This window comes from Tupaia chinensis, unplaced genomic scaffold (assembly GCF_000334495.1).
Source record: "Tupaia chinensis unplaced genomic scaffold, TupChi_1.0 Scaffold000099_1, whole genome shotgun sequence".
NCBI lineage: Eukaryota > Metazoa > Chordata > Mammalia > Scandentia > Tupaiidae > Tupaia > Tupaia belangeri.
This window is the reverse complement of record NW_006159563.1, coordinates 3,217,324-3,241,578: the sequence shown is the minus strand read 5'-3', so window position 1 is coordinate 3,241,578 and position 24,255 is coordinate 3,217,324. Positions and strand designations below refer to the sequence as shown.

General features: G+C 36.0%; 1 protein-coding gene across 5 annotated transcripts in view; it reads right to left on the bottom strand.

Annotated features, from left to right (window-relative positions):
* SSBP2 (single stranded DNA binding protein 2) overlaps positions 1–24,255 on the bottom strand; it is a 334,115-nt gene that overhangs the window by 49,972 nt on the left and 259,888 nt on the right. For all 5 annotated transcript variants that reach the window (XM_006143492.3, XM_006143490.3, XM_006143493.3 and 2 more), the window contains 3 exons: positions 19,417–19,476; positions 6,723–6,789; positions 5,960–6,030 (listed from right to left, as the gene is read on the bottom strand). In XM_006143492.3, the coding sequence (XP_006143554.1) occupies positions 5,960–6,030; positions 6,723–6,789; positions 19,417–19,476 (198 nt within the window). The remainder of the gene's footprint in view (positions 1–5,959; positions 6,031–6,722; positions 6,790–19,416; positions 19,477–24,255) is intronic.

The following is a 24,255-nucleotide window of genomic DNA, read 5'->3' as shown; positions in this document are numbered from 1 at the left end:
CCCTACACAACTCCAGATTGGAGAAGGCCTGTGTAATTCATTCTCTGAAGGGTCCACTCTTGTACTTTAGCTTCTTTTAACAATTACTTTGGTTTTTTTTTAAACATTATGTGAATATGTAAGCTCACTGGGAATATTGAATTATTAAGGTGTGGCTGCAATTGCAATATTAAATACATCTTTATTAATTTCCTCATAAGTGTACAATAGTAAACTTTTAAAAATAAAATATTTCATAATTCCATAATTACGTTTTTTAAGAAAATATTTTTTCAACGTATTTGTAATCATCAGACCTAGGACAATTACTTAAAATCTGAAAACGAAAACAAAAACAGGTGAATCTAACACAAGAAAACTGAATGTAAACTCGTGTTCACAAAATAATAAATCAATACACAAAAATATATGAAACTAAAGTATATTCTTATATGCATGAATGATGTGATTCTATACATTTCTGTTAATATATGTGCATTCAAAGGACAAAAACATTTTAATATATATATCATACTATCATAATTTAATTGCCATAAGGTTAATTTTACCATGACCATGTTAATATACTGACACTATCAACAGATTTTCATGCTAGGTTTTCATTTCCCTTTTCTTTTTAAAAATTTGCTAGAGGGTAAATGCACTCACCAGAGGGACAAAGAGTGAAAGTGAGAAACCACCCTCCCACAGGGGGTTGGTCATACCACGATCCCATCTCTATTTCTTTTGGGATTTGGGCATGCATGCACATGCACCTGGTGTGCTTTTCAAGCCGCCAGGTCCAGGACTCCAACCACACAGCTGACCGTGTGGGATCCATCCACCTTAATTACCAGGCCCCGTGCAGGGTTTTCTAACACCATCCTTGCTCCAGCTTTTCTGAGTACTCTTTTTCTATTTCTTTCGCTGGTGCCTTTTACTTTGCTAACTCTTTAAATGTTGTTTTCCTGGAGCCAGTAGGTAGTGTGGTGGTTAAGGCACTGGACTCACTCCACATGGCTGACCACATTTTGAATCCCAGACCTCGTTGTTTGCTTTCTCACTATCTCTCTCTCTCTCTCTCCTCTCTCTCTGATGAGCACACATGCCCTAAAGCAAATGAAAATAATAAATAAAAGAAACAAATAATTTTTTAAGAAGTTATTTTCCTCTAAATCCTAGCTATACCACTCTTCTCAATATATACTCATGCATAATCTTATGTGCTTCCATTCTTTTAACAACTCTTGATATGTTAGGAATCAGACATGGCTGAAGCTCCCAATCACACACATGTTGAACTTCAAAGGGGTTGTTTTCATGTGGATACCACCTCGTGCTCAACATACATAAAAGCAAACTCAACACTACTGAGCTTTTCATACTATCTTGCTAGGTCAGTTCTGTGGTGTCATCTTCTGTGTAAGAGTCAGAGCTAAGAATTTCTTGGGGGCTTCATAATGTTTCTTCCTCTTACTTCAATTCCCAAATTCAGTCAATTACCAGCATCTATTAATTCTACCTGTGAAACAGCTCTTGAAACAAATACATTGTCCTTCATCCTATGACTAATCTTTGTCATTCACTGAGATTCCTGCTCTGTCTTCAGTGGTCTCTCTGACGTAGTCCCTTTCCCCTCTCAATCTATTCTCCATATCGCATCAGGAGCTGTCCTTCTCACACTTAGACCTTTTCATGTCACTTAAAAGCTGTGATGGCCCCACCGCCTACTGAGGCAGTCTAAGCTCTTGAGTATGGTTCTATGAGATTTATTACCAGCTCAGCCCACCCTAACTTTCCTCTCCTCATTTCCTACAATTCTCATGCTTTTCCCTATCTCCCTTACATATTCTCTAGCCTAGTAGACTTCTTGAAGTTCAGAAACATTATACATTTTTATTCTCATCTTCCTTGGCCTTTTGAGTAGTGGGTACTAAGGTGACAAAAAATAAATGAGAAAAGGTGGTCTCTTAAATTAACAAAGTAAGTTGTAGTTGATAAATGAAATGATTTTGCTATTCTCATTGTTTTTTACTCTAATGAGATAAAAGTCAGACATATTGTAAAATACACTAGAAATGCTTCAGAAAGTCTCTTCTCATCTGGGCTTTATTTTATCAAACAAAACATCGATTGTCCTTAGAGCTTTGGACACAGACATTCTTCTGAATCTCTGTTGCCCCTGTCCCATTTCCTCTGCCCCCTTACTATATGATGATTTGGGGCAATGATGTTTCCTATGATCTCCCAAACTTAATTTCCTTATTGGTGATAATACTCTCTCTCTAACAGACTTGTTGGAGGATAAAATGAAATATAAAGCACTCATCATAATGCTTATTAAATTAAAAGCATTATATCTGGTGCTTTTTCTTACCACTATTAATAAGGGACCAACTTAAATTAGTCCTCTTTTCAATAGTTTCCCAGGAGCTCTCAACCCTAACAGAATGACTTGTTTACGTAATGACTCCCTGAATATTTACACAGAGTATGTTATCTCTTTTCTAGACCTTTTCTATTATTACACATTTATTTTCCTTTATGTATCTACATCTCCTGCTAAATAGTAAGCATCTTAAAGGCAGATTATGTTATTTGTCTTGGTATAGCCCAGTCTGGCACATAGTAGGCTTTTCAATAAATGCTGGGCTAATGAAACTGAGTTGTTACAGGAAATAAGTGAGAAATTATTTAATATGTACTTGTTCGATTTACAACATGTTTTCATTTTGTGAATAATCTAAAGCAAAAGACATCAAGATGATAAGAAAGAATAACAACTGGCTTTCCAAGTGGTATCAACAAAGGCGGAATGCGAAGAGCTAATTTAGACTCTGGATTTTACAGCCGACGGCAACCATACAGTTCCATCTGTCTAATCTTTTTCCCAATGCAATGTTCCTGACAGAATGGCTATTCAGATTCTGCTTGGAAAGTTTCTAAGAAGTCATTCCGCACTGGGCAGTTTTAATTTGTAGGAAATTTCTCCCTGTACTGAAATGAATTTTACTACCCTTCTCAGATTTGAAAAGACAAAATCAGTTTACTCTCTCTTTACATGAGAGCCCAACACATTTTCATAAACCATTCCTCCATTCCAAGCACCTGATTAGGAAATCATATGTTCCTACTTGTACTTATTTATTATGTTCTACATGTGCACTTTGCCTAAATCAGCATTATTCAAGAATTATTATATGTATCTGTTTTAGGATTCAATTGTTCTAATAGATGAATACTGTTCCCTTTACTGTATTGATATTAAATTAAAAAAAACGATGGAAGTAATATCTTTGATACAAAAAGAGATGTGTATGCTGTTGGTGTCTAATGCTAGAGATGACATTCTGGACCCTGCTTCTAAAGTGCAACTAAAAAAGGCAGATAAATTCTGCTCTTGGGTGGCATTTATATAATTGAATGTCTGTTATGAGAATTGTTTTTCGGTTGTCTAAGAAACACAGCTAAAGTTTATTATAAATTTCACAATCTATAAAGCATATGTTTTATACATCAGGAGTTATAAAGTAAATATACAAGTGTCCCTCCCCCACTCCAAATGATTTTACCCTTTTTTGTCCTGTTCTGCAATTCACATGCACATGACTCTTATTTTCATTTAAATGCATAATTTCCTTTAACCTCTTTTACTTTGTATACTATATTTTATAAAGTTACTGTAGCTATTTCTGGTTTCTGAGGTAAACTCATCTCAAAATATTTTATGTCCCTCATTCTACATAGAAATAAACAGAAGTGACATTGCTAATCCAAATGGAAGAAATAAATTCCATTTTGATTTTTAAAATGCAAAGCAAGAATTCATGCTTACATAATAAATTTAGTTATTACTAAAACTCATCAGTAAGAGATTACTCACCAAAAACAGAAGTTTTCTTATTTTCTCTTGTAATTTACTTACAATATAAAACATGTAAACATACAGCTATAATATAAAACATGAAGACCAGTATGCTTTTAATTCTGCATTTTCAAATGAGATCTAAATGTCTGTATAGGCTAGAGAAGCATTGGTGTACTTTTTCAAATACTGCAACACAGACTTTTAACTGCTTTTTAAGCCAGGACAGCTTTTTTTTTTTTTTTCTTTTTATAATTTATTTATTTTCTAAGAGACAGTGTCCTCCTATGTTGCTCAGGCTAGCCTTGAACTCACTATCTTGGACCTCAGCTCTCCAGAAGCTGGGATTATAAGCATGCCCTACCATGCAAGCCAGACCAGTTTTTAGTTTTAAAAACTAATACTGAAAATAATTTGGAAATGACAAAAGCTTAAAAGCAGCTAGTTGAAAAATAATTGAACTGAATGAAGAATGATAAATTATAGACATAACATTTTAATGTACATTTAAAATAAATCTATTAGGAATATTAGAAATTCTAACTACTATTAATATGTTGATGATAGCAATTAACACAAATCCTCTGATTAGAAATAGGGAGAAATAATGTACATGTCTAAATATGAGTTTTATAAGAAAACTCTTTACTATGTCTTTTGTTATAAGTTTCTTATAAAAGACATAGTAAAGAACTGAGACTAAATAAAAGAAATTGGTTTCTTCTGGCTTTGGAGCTGCCATATATTTTTACATACTAAGTTTTTCATCTAATACGACATTTCTGAAAAAAATCTGGTTATTTGAGCTTCATGTTTCAATATAGTTAATACTTCTTCTTCTTCTTCTTCTTCTTCTTCTTACTATTGTGTTGGCTAAAAATTCCTAGGTCTAGGGCCAGCAGGTGGTGTGGTGGTTAAGGTGCTGGACTCCCCATGGTTCAAGCCCCAGATGTGGAAGCTTGAAAATCATGCCAAGGTAGTATGTGTGCCCAAAATCTGGAGAGGAGAAGGGATTGTGGTGTGGTCATCCTTCCTGGGGTGTTGGGCTCTTAATTCTTTAAATTTTCTGGAGGCATAACAAACACCAATTTAATTTTTTAAAAATAAATATGCAAGGACCAGCTGGTAGTGTGGTAGTTAAGGTGGCTGGATCTCGTATGGCCGACTGTGTATTTTGTCCTGGGCCCAGCAGCTTGAAAAACATGCTGGACATGTGTGCTTGCGTGCCCAAAATCCTGAAAGGAGAATGGAGAAGTGACTGTGCCTTGGCCCTCTCCCCTGGGGGGTGCTTCCTCACCTCTCTCTGTCTCTTTCCAGCATGTGCACATGCCCTATAGAAAAATTTTTAAACAAAGATACGTGAAACAAGTTCCTAAAACCATTATAATGCTGTTGTTGGAAGGGAAAAATACTACATTCCATCTTTTAACCAGCTTTTATGATAGGCTAACTTCTGAGGCAGAAATGAAAAATTCTGGAATTTGGTAAGATTAATTTCTACTCCAAGTAATTTTCCTAAGAAAGACAAAAGGTTGTTTCAACTAAAATAAATCATAGTCTAGACCAGCATGCTTAAATGTCACCAAGAGATAGGACAGGTTAAACTCAGTGCATACATCTCACACATTTTGGTAGAGAAGTCGACTAATGTTTGATGTATAATGATAGTACTATGCTTGTTCAGTAAGAACCATTTTAATGTTTATTTCTCAATCATTTTCTATTGTTTTCCTATTTTGTAAAGAAATATGGTTGTATAAAATAAATTGTCAATGGTATTATAGAAATATATTTTAGGTTTATTCTATTTAACATTTTCTATCAACTGGGTTTTATTTATTTTCCTTGACTAACAAAAGGGAAATAGTTTTTTTTTAATAATAATTAATAAAATATATTTCTATACAATATATTTATTTAAATAAAGGCATATATGATAAAATATGTTTTGCTATTGCATCAATTTTGACATGTCACAAATATTATATCCTCAAGCCTAACAATTATGTTACATCAAGACTTTGTGCATACATTGAAAGTCCTCAAATAAGACGGTTTGTTTATGTAAGGTGAAGGTGAAAGTCCAGCATCCAGCTTTCTGCTCTCATTACTTACCTGAGGTCCTAAGGGCACCATTCCTCTTGGAGGAGTCATTCTCTGCATTGGCCCACCCATATTTGGATGTCCTAAAACAAGAATATGAAGATGTTAGCAATGTACTAAGTCTGAGCGCCATGTCAGAGACGAGGATCCTCCTCCCTTTGGGTGTTACAATGTAGTATCGACCAAGCGTCCACATGACTGACACCATTTTATTTTAGCTTCCTTAGCTGCTTTTGCACCTCTTACGACTAGCAACTCACATACCCCATTAACGTGGGCTGAAGTTTTCCTCCTACTTGGTGTTGAATTGCCTCTCTTTCCTTGAAACAGTACAACAGAGTTACATATCTATGGTACCTAAGTATCTCTACAGAATGACCTGATTACTGGGATTGCTAAGCTAGTCAAGTCACCTATTGCTTAGTACTCTCTTTCCTTCTGCTCATTTTTTGGGTGGACTAATCCCTCTATTCAAAAGACGGAAGAATCATAAGTGATACAATCACTTAGCTTCTTACTTATTCAAAGTTACATAAAAGGTTTGAGAAGTTATTAGTTAAAATTTGAATTCTGGCATATTTATGTATTCTGTTTCTTGTGTTATCATCACCTTCATTATCATGCAAAAATTAATAGGTAGCTAAAATTATTTGGCCATGTTACCTGCAGAAATGCAACTGATATAATTATGGAAGATTTATACAAAGAAAATTTTCCTTAAAAAAAAAAAAAGGATTTCCTCAGTGGTTCTGCATATCAATTTCATTTTAGTCACCTTGTTGTCGAGTTGGGTCCATTCCACTGGGGAGTAATGGCTGACTTCCTGGGACACCTCCAAGTGCCTAGCAATTTAGTAAAACAAAATAAAGAGCAATGCTGTAAATATTTATAAAATAAGCACTTTAATAATTACCTTCCAAAGACTCATAATTACGGAATGCCTTTGAGTATTTTTCAGGATAGCTTGTATTTCACATAATTTATAAACATGACAGATCTGTACACCTAGTATGTGTTCTTAATTCTAAAATAATTCTACTTGGCCCAGTTTTGTAAAAACAAAATAGATATTCTAGGGGAATAAAAGTGTTTGCAAAAGCTGTCCTATTTCCTTCTGAGAGGAATAATGCTTTTTCTAAAAACTAATCTACTAAGGGTATTGAAAAAACTAATTTTGCTTCTTAAAATAAGCTACTCCTACAGAATATTTTACTCATTTGGGATTACAGTAACAGCAAATGCAGAGGGGTAATGAGTAATTTTTAGTAGTCACATTTTTCCCCCATGAACTATTTAGATACTTTGGTTAAGTTCAAACAATGTGGTTACATGGAAAAGGAAACTAGAACTGAAAAAGATTGATAATAACAGAATTTTATACTGGGATATAACACTGACAGGATTTATCTTGTGCTGAGATAGGTAATGAGTCACAAATTTCTAATAGTTTTCTGAGCAGTACTTAGAGCTGCATTAAGCTATACATGATTTAGATCTGTTGGTCCCAGTAGTACATACATTCAATATATACACACACATATAAAATTCTGACAATTCAGGAGAATTCCTATAAAAATTCACCAATGTGACTTAAAATAGGAAAATGATACCTAACTAGTGAAAATATTCAAATATTTCCCAAGAAACTTAATTTTACAGAATTTATATATCTATATAGATCAGAACTGTTTTCTCAGTTGTTACCGTATGAGATAGAGACGACAGCTGCCATTTCACCAGTCGTTATTATATTTCTCTAATGTGTTTTACTATAAGCACCCAATACATATTTATTGAGTCCTTACTAGTTTCCTGCTTCCCTCTGCATCCTAACCCCTTGCCACTGCCATGCTCACATTCTAACTTTCAGCCATACCAAATATCTTTCACATTTTTTCTATCTATGCATTCAGTCAATAATAGCTAAAATGCCAACCATGAAAAACAATACAAAATAGGGATATAAGGTAGGGGCCAGAAGGCGGCATGGTGGTTAAGGTGCTAGATCCTGCATGGCTGATTCTGTGATTTGAATCCTGACCTGGCGGCTTCAAAAACATACCCAGTGCATATGTGTGTGTGCCCAAAATCCTGAGGTAAAAGTGGAGGAAAAAGTGGAGGAGAAGGGATTGCAGCATGCCTCCTGGGGTGGGAGAAGGGGGGTTGTGATTTCTCACTTTCCCTTAATCTCTATCTCTCTCTGCCCCTCTCCTTTCATAGAGGAGGAAGACAGTAAGTAGCTACTGATGACATATTTTAAAGCTCAGTTTAGGGTTCACTTCCTAATAAAATCTTCCCCTACAGCCACAGTCTGGGTTACGTTTTCCTTCTATTTGATTATATATAAATTTTAATAATTTGAACTTAGGCAAAAACTGCACAAACCATACAAAGGATTTCTGTATACTTGACACATATTTAACAGCTAACATTTCACCACATTTTCCCTATCAGCCATTCTATGTATTTATATACCTATTCCCATAAATCTTTTTCAGAAGAACTTTTTTTTTTTTTTTGAGAGGTTTTTGCTATAGGGCATGTGCACTCACCAGAAAGACAGAGAGACAGAAAGCGAGAAATCGCCCCCCCCCCCAGGGGGGATGGCCATGTCGCAATCCCTTCTCCTCCATTCTCCTCTTAGGATCTTGGGCACGCACGCACATGTGCCCGGTGAGTTTAAGCCACCAGGTCCAGGATTTGAACCATGGTCAACTACTTGGAGTCCAGTGACATAGCCATTATGCCAATTGCTGGTCCCTTTTTCAGAACTTTGTGAAAACAAGGCAGAGACAGATATCTCATCACCTCTAAATACTGCAAAGTACAGCTTCCAAAGCAAGAATATTCTCCAACATGATCACCACACAACCTTTTAAGTTAAGAAATCAACACTGATAACGATACTATCATCCAAGCCCAGATTTCATTTTATATCTTACTGTTTGTCTTGATAATGAGGTTTTCTTTTTTTTTTTTTTTTGGTCTTTTTGGTACTAGGACATGGTGGAACACAGGCTGCATTTAGTTGTCATGTCACTTCATGCTTTTGTAAAAAAAGAACAATGTCTATTATTCTAATCTTTGTCCATCTCTATCTATTATGCCCTCAGTAGTTATAAAAAGAACAGGCCTTAGGTTCTGTAAGCTGACTCTCTGACATTTCTTCATGACCTAGACTCCAATCATATTTTCTCACCAGGCATTCCACTGAACTGATGCTATGCTCTTCCATCTCAGTGACGGTATCTGTCAGTCTCTACATCATAAAGTTACCGTTGTTCCCTTTGTGATTTACACGTTTTTGTAGTATAACAATTCTTTGATCGATAGTACCCCATCCCTCATCCTTTGTCAAGTCACCAGCCCCAGACTCCACTAACAACTCCCAGTTACTGCAATGGTGGCCCAGTGGAGATCTTCCACATTCATCTTTCTTTCTGTTTATTAGTTGGCACTTCACTTTATGAAGGAGTTTTTTAAAATTAATTAACAAATTTACTTACTTATGAATTCCTATTTTAGTCCATGGGTTGTAACTTAACTACTATCACTTATTTCAATATTCAAATTATCCCAGATTTGGCTGGGGGGGGGGCTTTCTAGTTTCTCTTGTGTCTTTTCGACATATCCTTATCATGTCTGAAGCATTACTTACTTTTTGACATAAGATGTTCCAGGATCATCTCTTACTTTTATGGCCAAGCCTTGGAATCAGTCCTTTCTCCAAAGGGCCCCGATTCCTTTTGTGGGGGACCGCATTTACACATCAAGACCTGGGTTCTCAGAGTGTTATTAGTTGGCTGCATTACTTTAAGGTCCTATCGGTAAGCACTGAGCTTGAAAAATCTATATATGTATACGTGAACCTATGAACATACACTGCTAAAGGTCTAGATAATGGCTTGTTCCCAAAGTGTCATGTTTCTGAATTTGTTGGGAGGTGATGTTGCCTAGTAGGTGGTGACTGGATCATGGAGGCACCACCATCATGAATAAATTAATGCTGTCTCCAGTGAGGTTTTTTTTTTTTTTTTTGGAGAGGTTTTCACTATAGGGCACGTGCGCTCACCAGACAGAGACAGACAGAGAGAAATCAACCCCCCCCCGGGGGGATGGCCACACTGCAATCCCTTCTCCTCCTCCATTCTCCTCTCGGGATCTTGGGCACGCACTCACACGCACCCGGTGTGAGTTTTAAGCCACCGGGTCTGGGACTCGAACCGTGGTCGACAACATGGGAGTCCAGTGGCATAGCCATTATACTAACTGCTGGTCCTGAGACCCAGTGAGTTCTAACGCTAATGAGATGGAGTTAGTTCTTGCGAGAGCTGGTTGTTCTAAAACTGAGCAGCCCGCAGTTTGCTCTCTTTCTGCACGTACCCGCCATCTTCCATGCTTCCATCAAGCCAGCCTTTGGACTTTGTAGCTGCCAGAACTGTGGGTCAATAAATCTCTATTTCTTTATAGACCACCTAGTCTCAGGTATTTCTGTATGCAATGCAATAATGGACTAATGCTCACAGACACACAATCGATGACTAATTCTATATGTGTTTGTGCATGTATGGCATATATACTCTCTAGCACCAATTTAGCACCTCCAACTCCAACCTGACAGCTCAGGGTTATTTCTAGCCATCTTCCTTTCTAGGCTTGTAAATATTTCTTTCAACAATGAGAAACCTGGCTCTCATGATCCTTAGTATATTTACTTATTTATTCAATCAGTGCATTTATTTGCTTGATATGTCCAACCTCTTAATCACACTGGCCACTTGCTGCCATCTCTATGTGGCTCCTCTCTACTTCCTGAATGTCCCAACACAAAGGGAAGGCAAGGTAAGGGCTTTGTATGTGTTTTTACAGGACCTTATACTTCACTTTCATAGAACTTAAATACTGTCCTGGCTTGTTTCCTTCTCCAGTATCTCCGGAGTATAAGCTCTGCCGGAGTACTGACTCTCTACACCTACTGACACAGAGTAATAAATATTTCTTGAAGGAATGAGAGAACTAGGGTTTAGACTGGACAGTTCTAGGAATCATTAGGGATAAAGTTAAATGAACAGAACAGATTTCAAAGAATGAGAAGAAAAACCGATAGAAGATTAAATTCTTTAAAAGTACCAAGAAGAAGTAGGAAAGGAAACTGAAACTGAACAGGCAGAAAATTAGGATGGGGACCAGAACCCAAGTTTCAGCATGCACATGGAGAGTTTCAAGAACGAAAAAGTGGCCAACCCTGTCAGAAATTATAAAGAAATGCAGTAGAAGGATTAAAAACATTGTCTTCAATAGTAAATTGAAGTTCTTGCTTGTTAGTTCACTTTATTTCACTTATACTCAATGTACATCTTTACCATATACAATATGGCTTTTCAAAGCATACATGCATTATATGTCAGTCAAGTCAATTTTTGCTTTTTTAAGGTCTCCAAATGGTTAAAGTTTTACACACACACACACACTCTGGACTTTGGTACTTAATTTCTAAGTCTTGTAACTAGTATGTTTTATCACTAGTAACCATTTTCTTCAAAATTCTACTTTCCTAGTTTGTTTTAGAATATCCAAACAATTGACAAGTCCCCTCCTCCCTCTTTTCCCCCTCTATTCAGCACTTAAAAATACAGCATAATTTTGGGGCCAGTCATAATCTTGTGGTGTGGTGATTAAAAGCATAGGATTCCCACATGGCCGACTGTGGTTTGAATTTTAGACCTAGCAGCTTGCTTTCTTGCTTTCCCTTTTTCTCTGGTCAAATTAAAAAAAATAATAATAATAACAAATGGAATTAAATAAACAAATATTTAAAAATTTAAAAAATACAGCATAATCTTAAGAAAATCTTCATCAATGTCACGTCATCTTTCAAAATGAATGTCTATTGAAATTTCGGTCTTCAGTCATCAGTGTTTGTCTTTTAGAGTACATTGTATCTCTAACTTAAAAAAAAGATTTAATTAATTAATTTATTATTTAATTTGCTATAGGACATGTGCATTCACTAGAGAGAGACACAGAGAGAGAGAGAGAGATAGAGAAAGTGAAAAAGCAAGCTGCCAGGTCTGGGACTCAAACTTCTGTCAACCATGTGGGAGTCCGGTGATTTAACCACCATAACATCTGCTGCCCCACATCTCTAACTTTTTTTTCTTTTAAGAGAGATTTTTTGCTGTAGTATGCATGCACTCACTGAAGGAGGTAGGGAGGGATGGCCACGCTACAATCCCTTCTCCTCTATTCTCCTCTCGGGATCTTGGGCATGCATGCACACATGCCTGGCGTGTTTTAAGCCACCGAGTCTAGGACTTGAACTGTGGTCAACTACATGGGAGTCCAGAGATGTAACCATTATGCCATCTGCTGGTCCCAACACATCTCTAACTTTTAAAACATGTTTGGGTTAGCTTGCGGTGGGGTGCTTAAGGTGGCTGGAGCTCATACGGCTGACTGTGTGGTTCAAGTCCCAGACCCAGTGGTTTGAGAAACACTTCACGAGTGCGCTTCACATACGTGTGTGTGTGTGTGCCCAAGGTCCCACAGGGAGGAAGTAGTGGAGGAGAAGGGACTGCAGTGTGACCAATCCCCACAGGGTTTTTCCTGCCTCACTTTCCTTCCCTCTCCCTGTCTCCAGCAAGTGCACTTTTTCTCTAGCAAATTAGAAGAAAAATAGATACATTTTTATCATTCCTGGGATGACCAGATGATGGCTTTATTCACCAAAGAGGGGCAGAGTCTGCATTATTTAAACATTTAATATCAGAAAACAATAAATGTATACATCTTGTAGTTAGCATTATTTCCACATTTTCAACAATTTTAACCTTTGCCATTCAGACTCATTTAATTATTATTATTATTATTATTATTATTATTATTATTTTTAAGAGAGAGATTTTGGCTATAGGGCACATGTGCTTGCCAGAGAGACAGAAAGTGAGAAATCACCCTCTAGAAGGGATGGACACACTACAATCCCTTCTCCTCCATTCTCCTCTCAGGATCTTGGGCACACACGCACATGTGCCCAGTGTGAGTTTAAGCCACCAGGCCCAGTACTCAAACCACAGTCGACTACATGAAAGTCCAACAAGGTAACTATTATGCCATCTACTGGTCCCCAGACTCATTTAAATACTCACAAACTTTGGCACTTTTCTTGCTCTATAAAAGATCCTCACTCTGACAGGGGAGCAAAAAAAAAAAAACCACTAATGATGAGGGCACTTAATAACAAACATACTCTAAATGATAATATATACTTGTCAATTGGAACATTTGTGCCAAGAAATGTACACTTGCAACAATCTTACGAGGTTATTATTGGGTTGTTGGAAAAGTCCTGACACATTTCTGCATAGAAAAGCAGAAAAATATGACATGACTTTTCTGACAACCCAGAATTATTAACCCCTTTTTGATGATGAGAAATCAAGCTTAAATAGTTAAGCAATTTTTTAATTTGCCCATGCTCATACTATTGATAAGTAGCAGAGTCGAGACTTAAGAGTCAGATCAGCATATTGTGAAAGTTCTGGGAGACAAGCCTTAACTTCCAGGATTTAAAATAAATGAAAAAATACAAACTTTTATTGAAACACAAAGAATTAATGGAGGAACTGTTTGCTTCATAGGAGAATTATTTAGTCTAAAAAGGATTCATCATGATTCCAAGGTAAGACTCCAGAAACTTAAGGTCTGCTACATAGTTCTTGAATGCCACCACACAGTCTCCTTACACAGAGTAATACTCACTGCTGGTGAAAAACAATGAAAATTTCTCAATACTTTTAAGATGTCATTCTATGAATAATTTTGATCTCCCATTGTTCTATAACAGCCATTTGCCACAATACAGCTATTTAAATATGAATCAATTAAAATGAATAAAGTTAACATTACTTCCTTAGTCACACTATTCACATTTCAAGTGCTCAAAGTACCAAAGCTACTGTATGAGACAGTGTAGATACTGAATATTTCCATCACCCCAGAAAGGCTACTGGCCAGGGCTATCTTAATGTCATTGCCAGAGAGAGATTTTCACTAGCTGGTGCACTGATACCTCTCCACGTGCTGACTGCCTGGCACGCAGTAAGCCTTAATAAGTATCTGCTGAATGACAGAATATTTTTGAGAGAGATTTCGTACAGCCCCATGAAGTTTCTAATCAAATATGATGTGGGAATGCATTCTTTGTATCCAAAAGGGGCATGATAAAATTATGATAAAAATACTGTGAGATACCTTTTGGCAAAGCAGTAAACAACTGATTAAACATTTTCATATAACTTTATAACTAATTGGATAAAACTGTATAGGATTCACTATGGAAACCTCTCTAGGTTAAGGAAGGAGAAAAAAAATTGTCAGACATTAAATTTGTTAACTTTTATTGCCAAAGACAACTATAAATTCAACATTCAAAATCATACAGAAATAATGGTTATTTTTTGAGAAGTTTATTTATTTATTTATTTTTTTGCTATAGGGCGCGTGCGCTCGCCAGACAGAGAGAGACAGAGAGACAGAAAGTGAGAAATCACCCCCCAGGGGAGATGGCCACGCCTCAATCCCTTCTTCTCCATTCTCCTCTCGGGATCTTGGGCATGCATACACACGCGCCTGGCGTGAGTTTTAAGCCACTGGGTCCGGGATGCGAACCTTGGTCGACTACGTGGGAGTCCAGCGACATAGCCATTACGCTAACTGCTGGTCCCGAGAAATAATGTTTTTAATTCTCTCTCACTGGAGTTCAAATAATAACTTAAATATATTAATAGTGTAATTATAATAATGACAAAAATGAGATCCCAATGATAGAAAAAGATATTTTGAACTGGTAAAACAAGCTATATTTCATCATAACCACTGTTACAGTCAAAGAGTAAATCATACTTAAGTTTAAAAAAAAATTGTGAGGGGCTAGCAAGTGGCATGATGGTTAAGGTACTGGATCTCACATGGCTTATAGCACAGTACAAGTCCTGGACCCAGCAGTTTGAAAAACATACTACGTGTCTATGTGTGCATGCCCAAAATCCTGAGAGGAGAATGGAGGAGAAGGGAGTGTGGAATGGCCACACATTTCTCACTTTTCCTCTTACTCTGTCTCTGTCTCTCTCTGGTAAGCACACTTTCTCTATGGCAAAAACAAAACAAAACAAAACTTAAGATAATAAAAAATTGCCAGAAGGTTTGTGTGTGTTTGCCAGGGAGAAAGAGAAGGATAGGGAGAAGCACTCCCAGTGAGGAATGGTCATGCTGCAATCCCTTCTCCACTTCTTCATTCTTTTGGAATTTGGGGCACACACACACGCACATGCTCCTGGCATATTTCTCAAGATGGTGGGAATTGAACCACAGTCAGCCATGTGGGACACAGCTGCCTTAACCATGGAACAGGCCTCACAGCCAGTTCCAACATGCTTAATTTTTAAAGGTGAAGATTCAGAGGAGTCTTCCCCCTTACTATTTCAACTATACAAAACTATTATATACTCAATGTGGAACATATTTCTATTTATACAGCTGAAGTCTTTCTTATACTTTCATACTGATATCATTAAAAAATATTCAAACTCTACATGCAAACAATTTTAGAAAGATATAAAATAATTGGTAAAGGATATATTATCTAATATTTATCCTGGATAACAGAACATATGACAAAGAGTAAATAAGTTTAATTTTATTTAAATTTATTTAATTTTATTACGTTTATTTGAAATATTACTACCTTGGTTATATGGGATGATAGTAAATTTATCTTCATAAATACAAGTAAATGTCTCAACAACTTTTTCCTGCTTAAATGCATGCTGATATTTTTCTTACGTGAAAAGCCTGGATGTTTACCCTTAGCATCCATTGTTTTCCCTCTTACCATGTAAGATCCATATGAGTGGTTCTCAAGAAGTTCATGAAATATGTACATTATAAAAAAGTTGTGCATGAATTTACTTTTTATGTTCCAAAATAAACCCATACTTTAAGTCTATTCTCCATGAGATTTTTGCAGTACCCATGCACATTCAATATTAACAATGGATGGTCCTGTATATCAGGTTACCAGAAGAGTAAAACATCTGTACTCTCATTTCTCTCTATATATAATTAATTAATACATTTTTCTAATCACAAATGCCATATTTTACTTAATGAAAACTTTAAAAATACAGAACTAGGGTCAGTCAGTGGCATGGTGGTTAAGGTGGCTGGATCCCACATGGTCAACTGGGAGGTTAGAGTACTTGGCCTAGTGCTTGAAAAACACTCCAGAGCATATGTGTGAGTGCCCAAATCCCAAGAGGAGAGGTGGTAGAGGAGGGGTTGTGGTGTGGCTACCCCTCCTGTGGGTGCTTACTCAATTCATGTATCTGTTGACAGTGTTTCAGAAATGTTAAGACTTAAGAATATAAATTCTTGAAATTTTATAGGATCAATAAATCAATAGTTTAATAACTCTTGTTATTAGCCTGTATTTCTGGCTGCCTTGATTTCTTCAACATAGTATTTAATGAATACTCTGAATTTTTCTGATTATACATTTTATCCATGAGAAGCATAAAGAGCTCCAGCCAATGGATCCTTCATTCCCAATAACCTCTTATGAGAGTTGAACTGATTCCAGTGTAAAACTGAATAATCAAACATGTTTTGTGGACTTAGGCTTCATATGTTTCCTCATATATATTTATTCTCTGCCTTATTGCAAATATTTGTAATTTGACTGTCCTCTTACCCTTTTAGACACTATTACTCCTTCCTAAAGTACAGTGACATACGCGACATTCCCAACACCCACTCCTATGAATATATAAATAGTATAAGCCATTAGAGATTTAGTCCAGAACCATAAAAATCATTTCAGAACTTAAATTAAAACTTACAGTCTAATCATTAGTAATAAAAATTGGGAAGGATCTTTTTTATTAAAGGGATGTCTTTCACATATTCAAAATGACTAGTCAACACTACTGAAAAGATTAATATTTCACTTTCTATTTTCTGATATGACCTATTAATAAAACAAAATTGCAATAGATTATGATTAATTTAAATGAAAATTAAATTAAAAAACATTCATACACATTTGTCTTTTTGTATATATCATTCCAATTAAACAGTTTTGTCATTTCTACATTAATGACTACATAATAAAATTAAAGAAACATGTTTATGCTTGAAAATGGTATGTGCCTAAGTAGGTTAATTATTTCCTAAAACAATATTATTATTTTTTTAAGAGAGATTTTTGCTTTAGGGCACGTTTGCTCATCAGAGAGACAGAAAGTGAGAAATCACCCCCCAGGGGGGATGGCCATACTGCAATCTCTTCTCCACTATTTTTCCTCTTGGGAGATTGGGAATACACACACATGCCCAATGTCAGTTTTAAGCTGTTGGGTCCTAAGCTGCTGGGTCTAGCAACCGCGGTCGACTATGTGGGAGCACAACAATGTAACCATTATGCCATCTGCTGGTCCCAAACAATATTATTTATATTATTAACAGAATTCTTAAAAAATAGTATAAATTATTACCTTGGATGATATACATTTGAATGAATAAATTTAAATGTATATGTGTGATGCGGTATTGACAAAAAAGTGCCATTCAAAGAAGAATAAAATTATTCAAAAATACACTTAAAGATTTTAAACTTCTTGAGGAAAGATAGCCTACATATAAACTCTTAATTATCTTTAACTTTTTAATTGACTGTTTTAAAAATCTGAAAAATTACATACTTGTTTTCAAGAAATTTTGAAAAATTCAGATTAACAATTATTCACATCCTGACCACAGACCTCTTCCTTCCTCAAAGTGAGTGTTAGGTTTTGTTGGTTGCTATAGGTAAGGAACCTAGGATAGCAGTATCTTATGTATGTCAGGCATTTCATAAACTTCAAATAAATGCAATTCCCATAATTCTATCACATTTTCATCACCATTATGGAATGGAATAAAAAACTTTTAATAACATTCTTTACAAGAACTTTACATTTCTCTAACTCAGATTTTTGGGGAATCTCCTATACCTATGTAATATATAAAAATCTATGGCTAGGATATCTGAAAAACCATGATGATTCCAATAAAAGATGTGAGTTTCAGTATAAGAAAAGTGAAAAGACTCAGGCCCCTGTGGAGTTGATCCCACAGTCAACATATGCAGGGTCGCCCAAAGAGAAAATACAACTCCATATGCTGGAACTCCATATGCTTGGTGCCTGTGCACTTTCCTTTCCTACTTCATGCCCTGTCCCCTGGTCCTGTACACTGAATGCAGATTTGGTCCTTAGGAGAAAACTGGTCCAGCTGCTAATGTGAGGACTGCAGAGCATTGCAGTCACAGATGACCCAGCTCTGCTTCCTGCTCCAAGTTCTCCCCTGGAGGTGAGCAGGCGCCCCCTGCTGTGCATGACAAGCAGAGCACCGACAAAGTGGGACACTTAACAAAACACAGTGTCATTTCAACAGGCGTTAGGAGAGGAGAAGCAGAATTCTGCTGCTATCAAGTAAATTTTTAACTACAACTTTCTTGTGCCATTTTCCACAGGGAAGAAAGTGGAAACAGAGTAAGAATGGAAAACAGAATGTAATGTGATAAAAGGGTTGACTTTAGATCTGGGATAATCAAAAGTACTCAAGTAACAGAATTAGAGAAAAGTGACAAGATAATTATATTGACAAAAATATTTCATACTGTTAAGCATTCAATTTCTTCTTGTGTTATATACATGCATTTTGCCTATATCCTAAAACAAAGCCGTAAACTCTCTGTAAAAATTGTGTTTCATTCTCATTAGTAAACAAACATGCATTAATTTGGGAACAAAAACTAATTGAGAACAGAAAGTTATGAAATTTCAGAGTCCTCATAGATGAAAAAAAGTTGGAAAATTTATTGAACATTTATTTATTAATAGATATAGCCCTTCTAAAAGCAGCTAATTATTTGTCTGATGAGACATTCACAGTTGGATGAAGTGCATGTGATCGTTAGAGCCATGATATTGAAACTAAAATGACATGAAAGTAAACCAAGGTATGGTCCTAGGATATTTTATTGCCATCTATTAAATGAGAGGATAATCAGCATTTACCAAAATGATGGGAACTTTTAAAATCAGATTTAAAGTATAAAGCAGGCTCCAAGGACTGGCAAACTTTTCTCTGTAAAGATTTAGACAGTAAATATTTTAGGGTTGTAAGCCAGACATGGTGTCTGTAATGACACCATGGAATAAAAGCTGCCTTGGACAACACATAATATCCATGTGACTGTGTTTCAACAAAGCTTTACTTACAAAAATACGCAGCCTCTGGGAAGTAGTTTGCCGACCCTTGAAGATTATTTATGACTAGAAGTATTATTAAATGGGATAGGGAAATATCTGTGACATTTTCAAGACCTTACTGATTCATGAAAAACTTAAGTAACACACAAATCTTACCTGATTAGGTATCCTCAATGGGGGCCTTGGACCGCCGGGGTACCGAGGTGACATAAAAGGCTATTAAAGTAAAACAAACAAATAAACAAAATAAAAACAACACACTGTAAAATACTTTCAACAAACTTTAGAGTTATATAAAACATAAATCAATTTACTTTCCTATGTGGCTGCTTTCAGTAGAATAAATGCTTTTAAGGAAAATTACCATTCTTTTTTTTTCTATTTTACATAGTATTTGGAAAATTTCCTAAAGAAAATGTAAAAACCATTAAAGATGACTAAAGTGTAGCAACATTTTTAAACAAGAAATTTTTATTATGATAATTTTATCTAACTGGCAAAAACTAAGATTATGAAACAGGTACTGGCTCAGCTGCAGTCATCAGGCAGCAGGCACCACTGCCCAATGCCGCAGACACTCGGGAGGCGGAACCCGGCCAACCTGAGCACAGGGCATGCCTACCAGCACCTGAGACCTGGGCCAGGTAGAGGATCGTGGCAATAGAAGACGCTGTCAAGGGTACCTGTCTTTCTTAATCAAGAAATGAAATAATAATAGAAAAAAGATAACTGACGCTCAATGAAGACATCAAAAGGAGACTTACTATCTGCATTATTACATAAATTAATTTCCAAATACATACTTTTGATTGAATTGTTGAGTTTGGTGATCAATTTCTTTTAATAATTTTAAATTTCCTAAATTTCACCTTTTAAAAAATGTAACTCTGTTAAAAATGGGAAAGGTGGGACAGCAGGTGATGTGGAGATGAAGGTGCTAGCCAACGTGGCAGTTTGGGACCCGGGGACTTGAGAATCACATTGGATGCATATAAGTGCATGCTCAAAATCCCAAGAGGAATGGAGAAGATGGAATTGTGGTGTGGCCAAGCCCTCTGGGGGGAGTTTTCTCACTTTCTCTCTCTCTCACTCCCTCTGTCTCTTCCTGGCAAGTACATGTGCATTAAAGCAAAAACTTTAAAAAAAAAAAAAAAAGAAAGAAAGAAAGAAAGAGAAAAATAAATCTTTGATGTAATTAAAAATGAAAATGTTGGGGGACCAGCAGTTATTGTAATCGCTATGTCGCTGGACTCCCACGTAGTCAACCGCGGTTCAAGTCCTGGACCCGGCAGCTTAAACTCACACCAGGCGCGTGTGCGTGCGTGCCCAAGATCCCAAGAGGAGAATGGAGGAGAAGGGATTGTGGCGTGACCATCCCTCCTTGGGGGGTGATTTCTCGCTTTCTATCTCTCTTTGTGGCGAGCGCATGCGCCCTATAGCGAAAACCTCTCCAAAAAAATAAAAAAGAAAATGTTTATAAATTTTAAATTATTTTGCATATTTTTATACAAGCAGATTGTGACATGTACACCTCTTTTTTTTTTTTAAAGAGACATTTTTCCTATAGGGTGCATGTGCTTGCCAGAGGGACAGAAAGCAAGAAATAACCTACCAGGGGAGATGGCCATGCTACAATCCCTTCTCCTCCATTTTTCTCTCTGGAGTTTGGGCATGCATGTACATGTACCTGGTATGAGTTTTAAGCCACCAGGTCCAGGACTCAAACTATGGTCAACTATGTGGGAGTCCAGTAACATAAACATTACTCCATTTTCTGGTCCCATGACATACATACTTTTAACAGAGGAAAACAACTGTCTTTTATTAAAGGTCATGCTAATTGATGTTAGATGAGTCAGAGGACCTAAACTGTGTTGACTCTATGACTGTCTAATGTTAGATGGAGGGAGAATATTTTTGCTCATTCAAATTTGGGGACCAAGATTTTAGAAGCTTATTAAATTTTTTGAAATTCCATTTTTATTAATTTTTCCAGAAAACAACCTGTGATTATAATTGTTTAATTATATCTCAGTACATAATTACTTAAATGTCAGACTATTCCTTTTGTGTAATGTAGGCAAATTATCAATGCTAAAGGATTGAAAATTATTAAGTAAAGCATGAAGACTATATTAATATATTGGGTTGGTCTCATGGCCTAGTGTTTAGGGCAGTTGATCCCACACAGCTGACTGCAGTTCAAATCCCAGTCCTAGTGGCCTGAAAAACACACTGGGCACGTGTACCCCAAATCCAGACAGGTTGGAAAAATGAGGAGAATGGATAGCAATGTGACCCTGTGCTGTGGGTGGGAGACTTTCTCTCTCTCCCTCTTTCTTTGTCTATCTCTACCTGGTGAGCACAGAATGGATTGATACAGATTAAGAATAAATTTAACATATAGCAAGTAGACAAAAACAAAACAAAACAAACAAAAAAACCCTTTGAGTAAGTTTATAGAACATTAGAAAATTAAATACTACATTTGTAATGTATTTCTTGTTTTTAAGAATTATTTATTTTATTTATCATTATTATTTTTCAAAATTTGCTACAAGGCACACACTCACCAGGGAGAGACACAGAGAGAGAGACAGAGAGAGAGAAAGAGAAAAAAAAAATAAGCTACCAGGTTCAGGACTCAAACTAGGTTGATCATGTGGGAGTCCAGTGCCTTAACCACTATACCAGCTGCTGGCCCCCTGTAATATATTTTCTCTAAATATTCTGCTAAAGTAGCCCTATATTTGATATCTACACATATTTTCCTGGCTGTTTTAAAAGTGGCCTCTGGGGTCTGCAGATGGTGTAGCGGTTATGTCGCTAGACCCACATGGCCAACTGTGGTTTGAATCCTGGACCTGGTGGCTCAAAACTCATGACGGGTGTGTGTGTGTGCCCAAGATACTGGGAAGAGAATGGAAAATGGATTGCTGTGTGGCGATCTCCCTCAAGGGGTGATTTCTCACTTTTCCTATCACTGCTTCTCTCTCTTTCCAGAGCATGTGCTTAAGGAAAAAAACCTCTATCAAATATATATTTATATAAAGTAGCCTCTGAAAAATAAAATCCTAAAACATTTATGTTAAATAAAATTTTTGCTATGATATCTTTTGCAGGTCTAACAAACCAAGAAAAGAAACTTTACAATTAAGCAAGTAATTTGGCATTTTATTCACTATGTTTTTGTATGTCAATGTGTCCCCAGAAGTTCATTTTTTACAGAAACAGTAGATTATTCAGGTAGTTATTGGCATTTCCAATGTATAAAACTTAAGTAGATTTTCCAATTGTAATAAAGTTGATTTTAAAAGCATTTACTTTCACATATTTGATCAAAGTATATCTCACCATTTTTGGAACTCTAAATTGGATCAAGTTAACTATTTCCAACCAAGATCTTATTCTAGTATTTGCACTATCTCTGTTATTTTCCCTTTTCTTTCTAAACTACCTAATTTCACTTATGATAAATTCTGGATACATATTGAAAATTTAATTATTAAATGTTGTACCATTGGTTTTGTAACAGATGGTACCATTTTCTTTTATAAATTGGTATTTTATGACATATTCAATACTCCAAAGTATAATACTAATTTACTTTTTGAAAAATGGAGAAATAAATTACTAATAATTCCTGCCTGTAATAAAATTAGTTTGAAATGGAATATAAGGTTAAAATTATGTAAGAAATACTACTAAATAACAAGTGTTGAGATAAATATTGAGAAGTAGCTTATCTGAAATAGAACATTGTAGTTTACATGTTCATCTGAACTTACAATGGGGATATAGTGCTATTTTAGTGGAATATCTGAAAGCATTTTTTTCCTCTAATGGATGGCATTATGAATTTCAATGGATTGTCTGTACTTTCCTGCCTGAGTGTCCAGATCTACAAAGGAAATGCTCTGAAGGAAGGTTAGTGTGTGTGGTTGTTGGGGCACTATAGGTCCCTACAATATAAGATTGGGAGGAGAACAAATTCTGTTCTTAGTCAATTTGTTTCCTTTTACAATTGTCCTCCTCTAAGAAGTTCACATTTAGTTTTTGTTGTTGGGTTGTTTTTGGAAAAAAAGAAAAAAAAAGATACTACTTATAAACTTTATACAATTAAAGTATAAAATGATAAAACTACTACTCTCACCAAAAATATCAAAACTGCTATGGTTAATGTATTTTTAACATAAAATTAGCCTGCTATTATATAGTCTTAATATTCAGAATGATTCTTACCTTAAATTACCTAATTACCCAAGACCTCAACTGTCAAAAAATTAGTTGTATAAACAACAGAAACAGAACTCAAAAGAGTGTGCATACTGAAAATAGTCTGTGCTGTATCTACACTTTACTCTTCAGATGTCAATTTGGTATAATTTAAGATAGTGAAACAAATTTGAATTTCTTTATGGTAAGATATTTGTCTGATAATTACCTACTGGTAATATAAATTACATTGTATTGACACACATGTCAGTGCTCCCTGCCTTAGTACTGTAGAAGAAGAGCTCTTGAATGGTCTTTGTGATCTTAGTCTTCATATTTGGGGCAACACTCTTTTCTTTCAAGATAATTTGGACATGTAATATTTGCCTAAAGGCATCATGATGGCGAATCAGTGTTTTAATTAGGAAATGTCTTCTCCCTGAAAGTTACTGATATCGTGTGTTACAGAAAAACTACTTGGGAGTCAAAGACCTGGATTCTAGTTTGTATACCACCACTAATTAGCAGACTGGCTTCAAGCTAATAACTTTTCAGAGCTTTAGTTTCTTTCAATTTCAAAATGAAAAAAATTAGATGCTCATGAGATGATTTAAAGAAAGTCCCTTATAAAATAAGGGTCCATAACTCCATGTTAATTATTTTCAGTAGTACTCTTAAATATAAAGAGGCAGGGGAACCAGCAGTTAGCGTAATGGCTATGTCGCTGGGCTTCCATGTAGTCGACCGCAGTTCGTGTCCCGGACCCAGTGGCTTAAAACT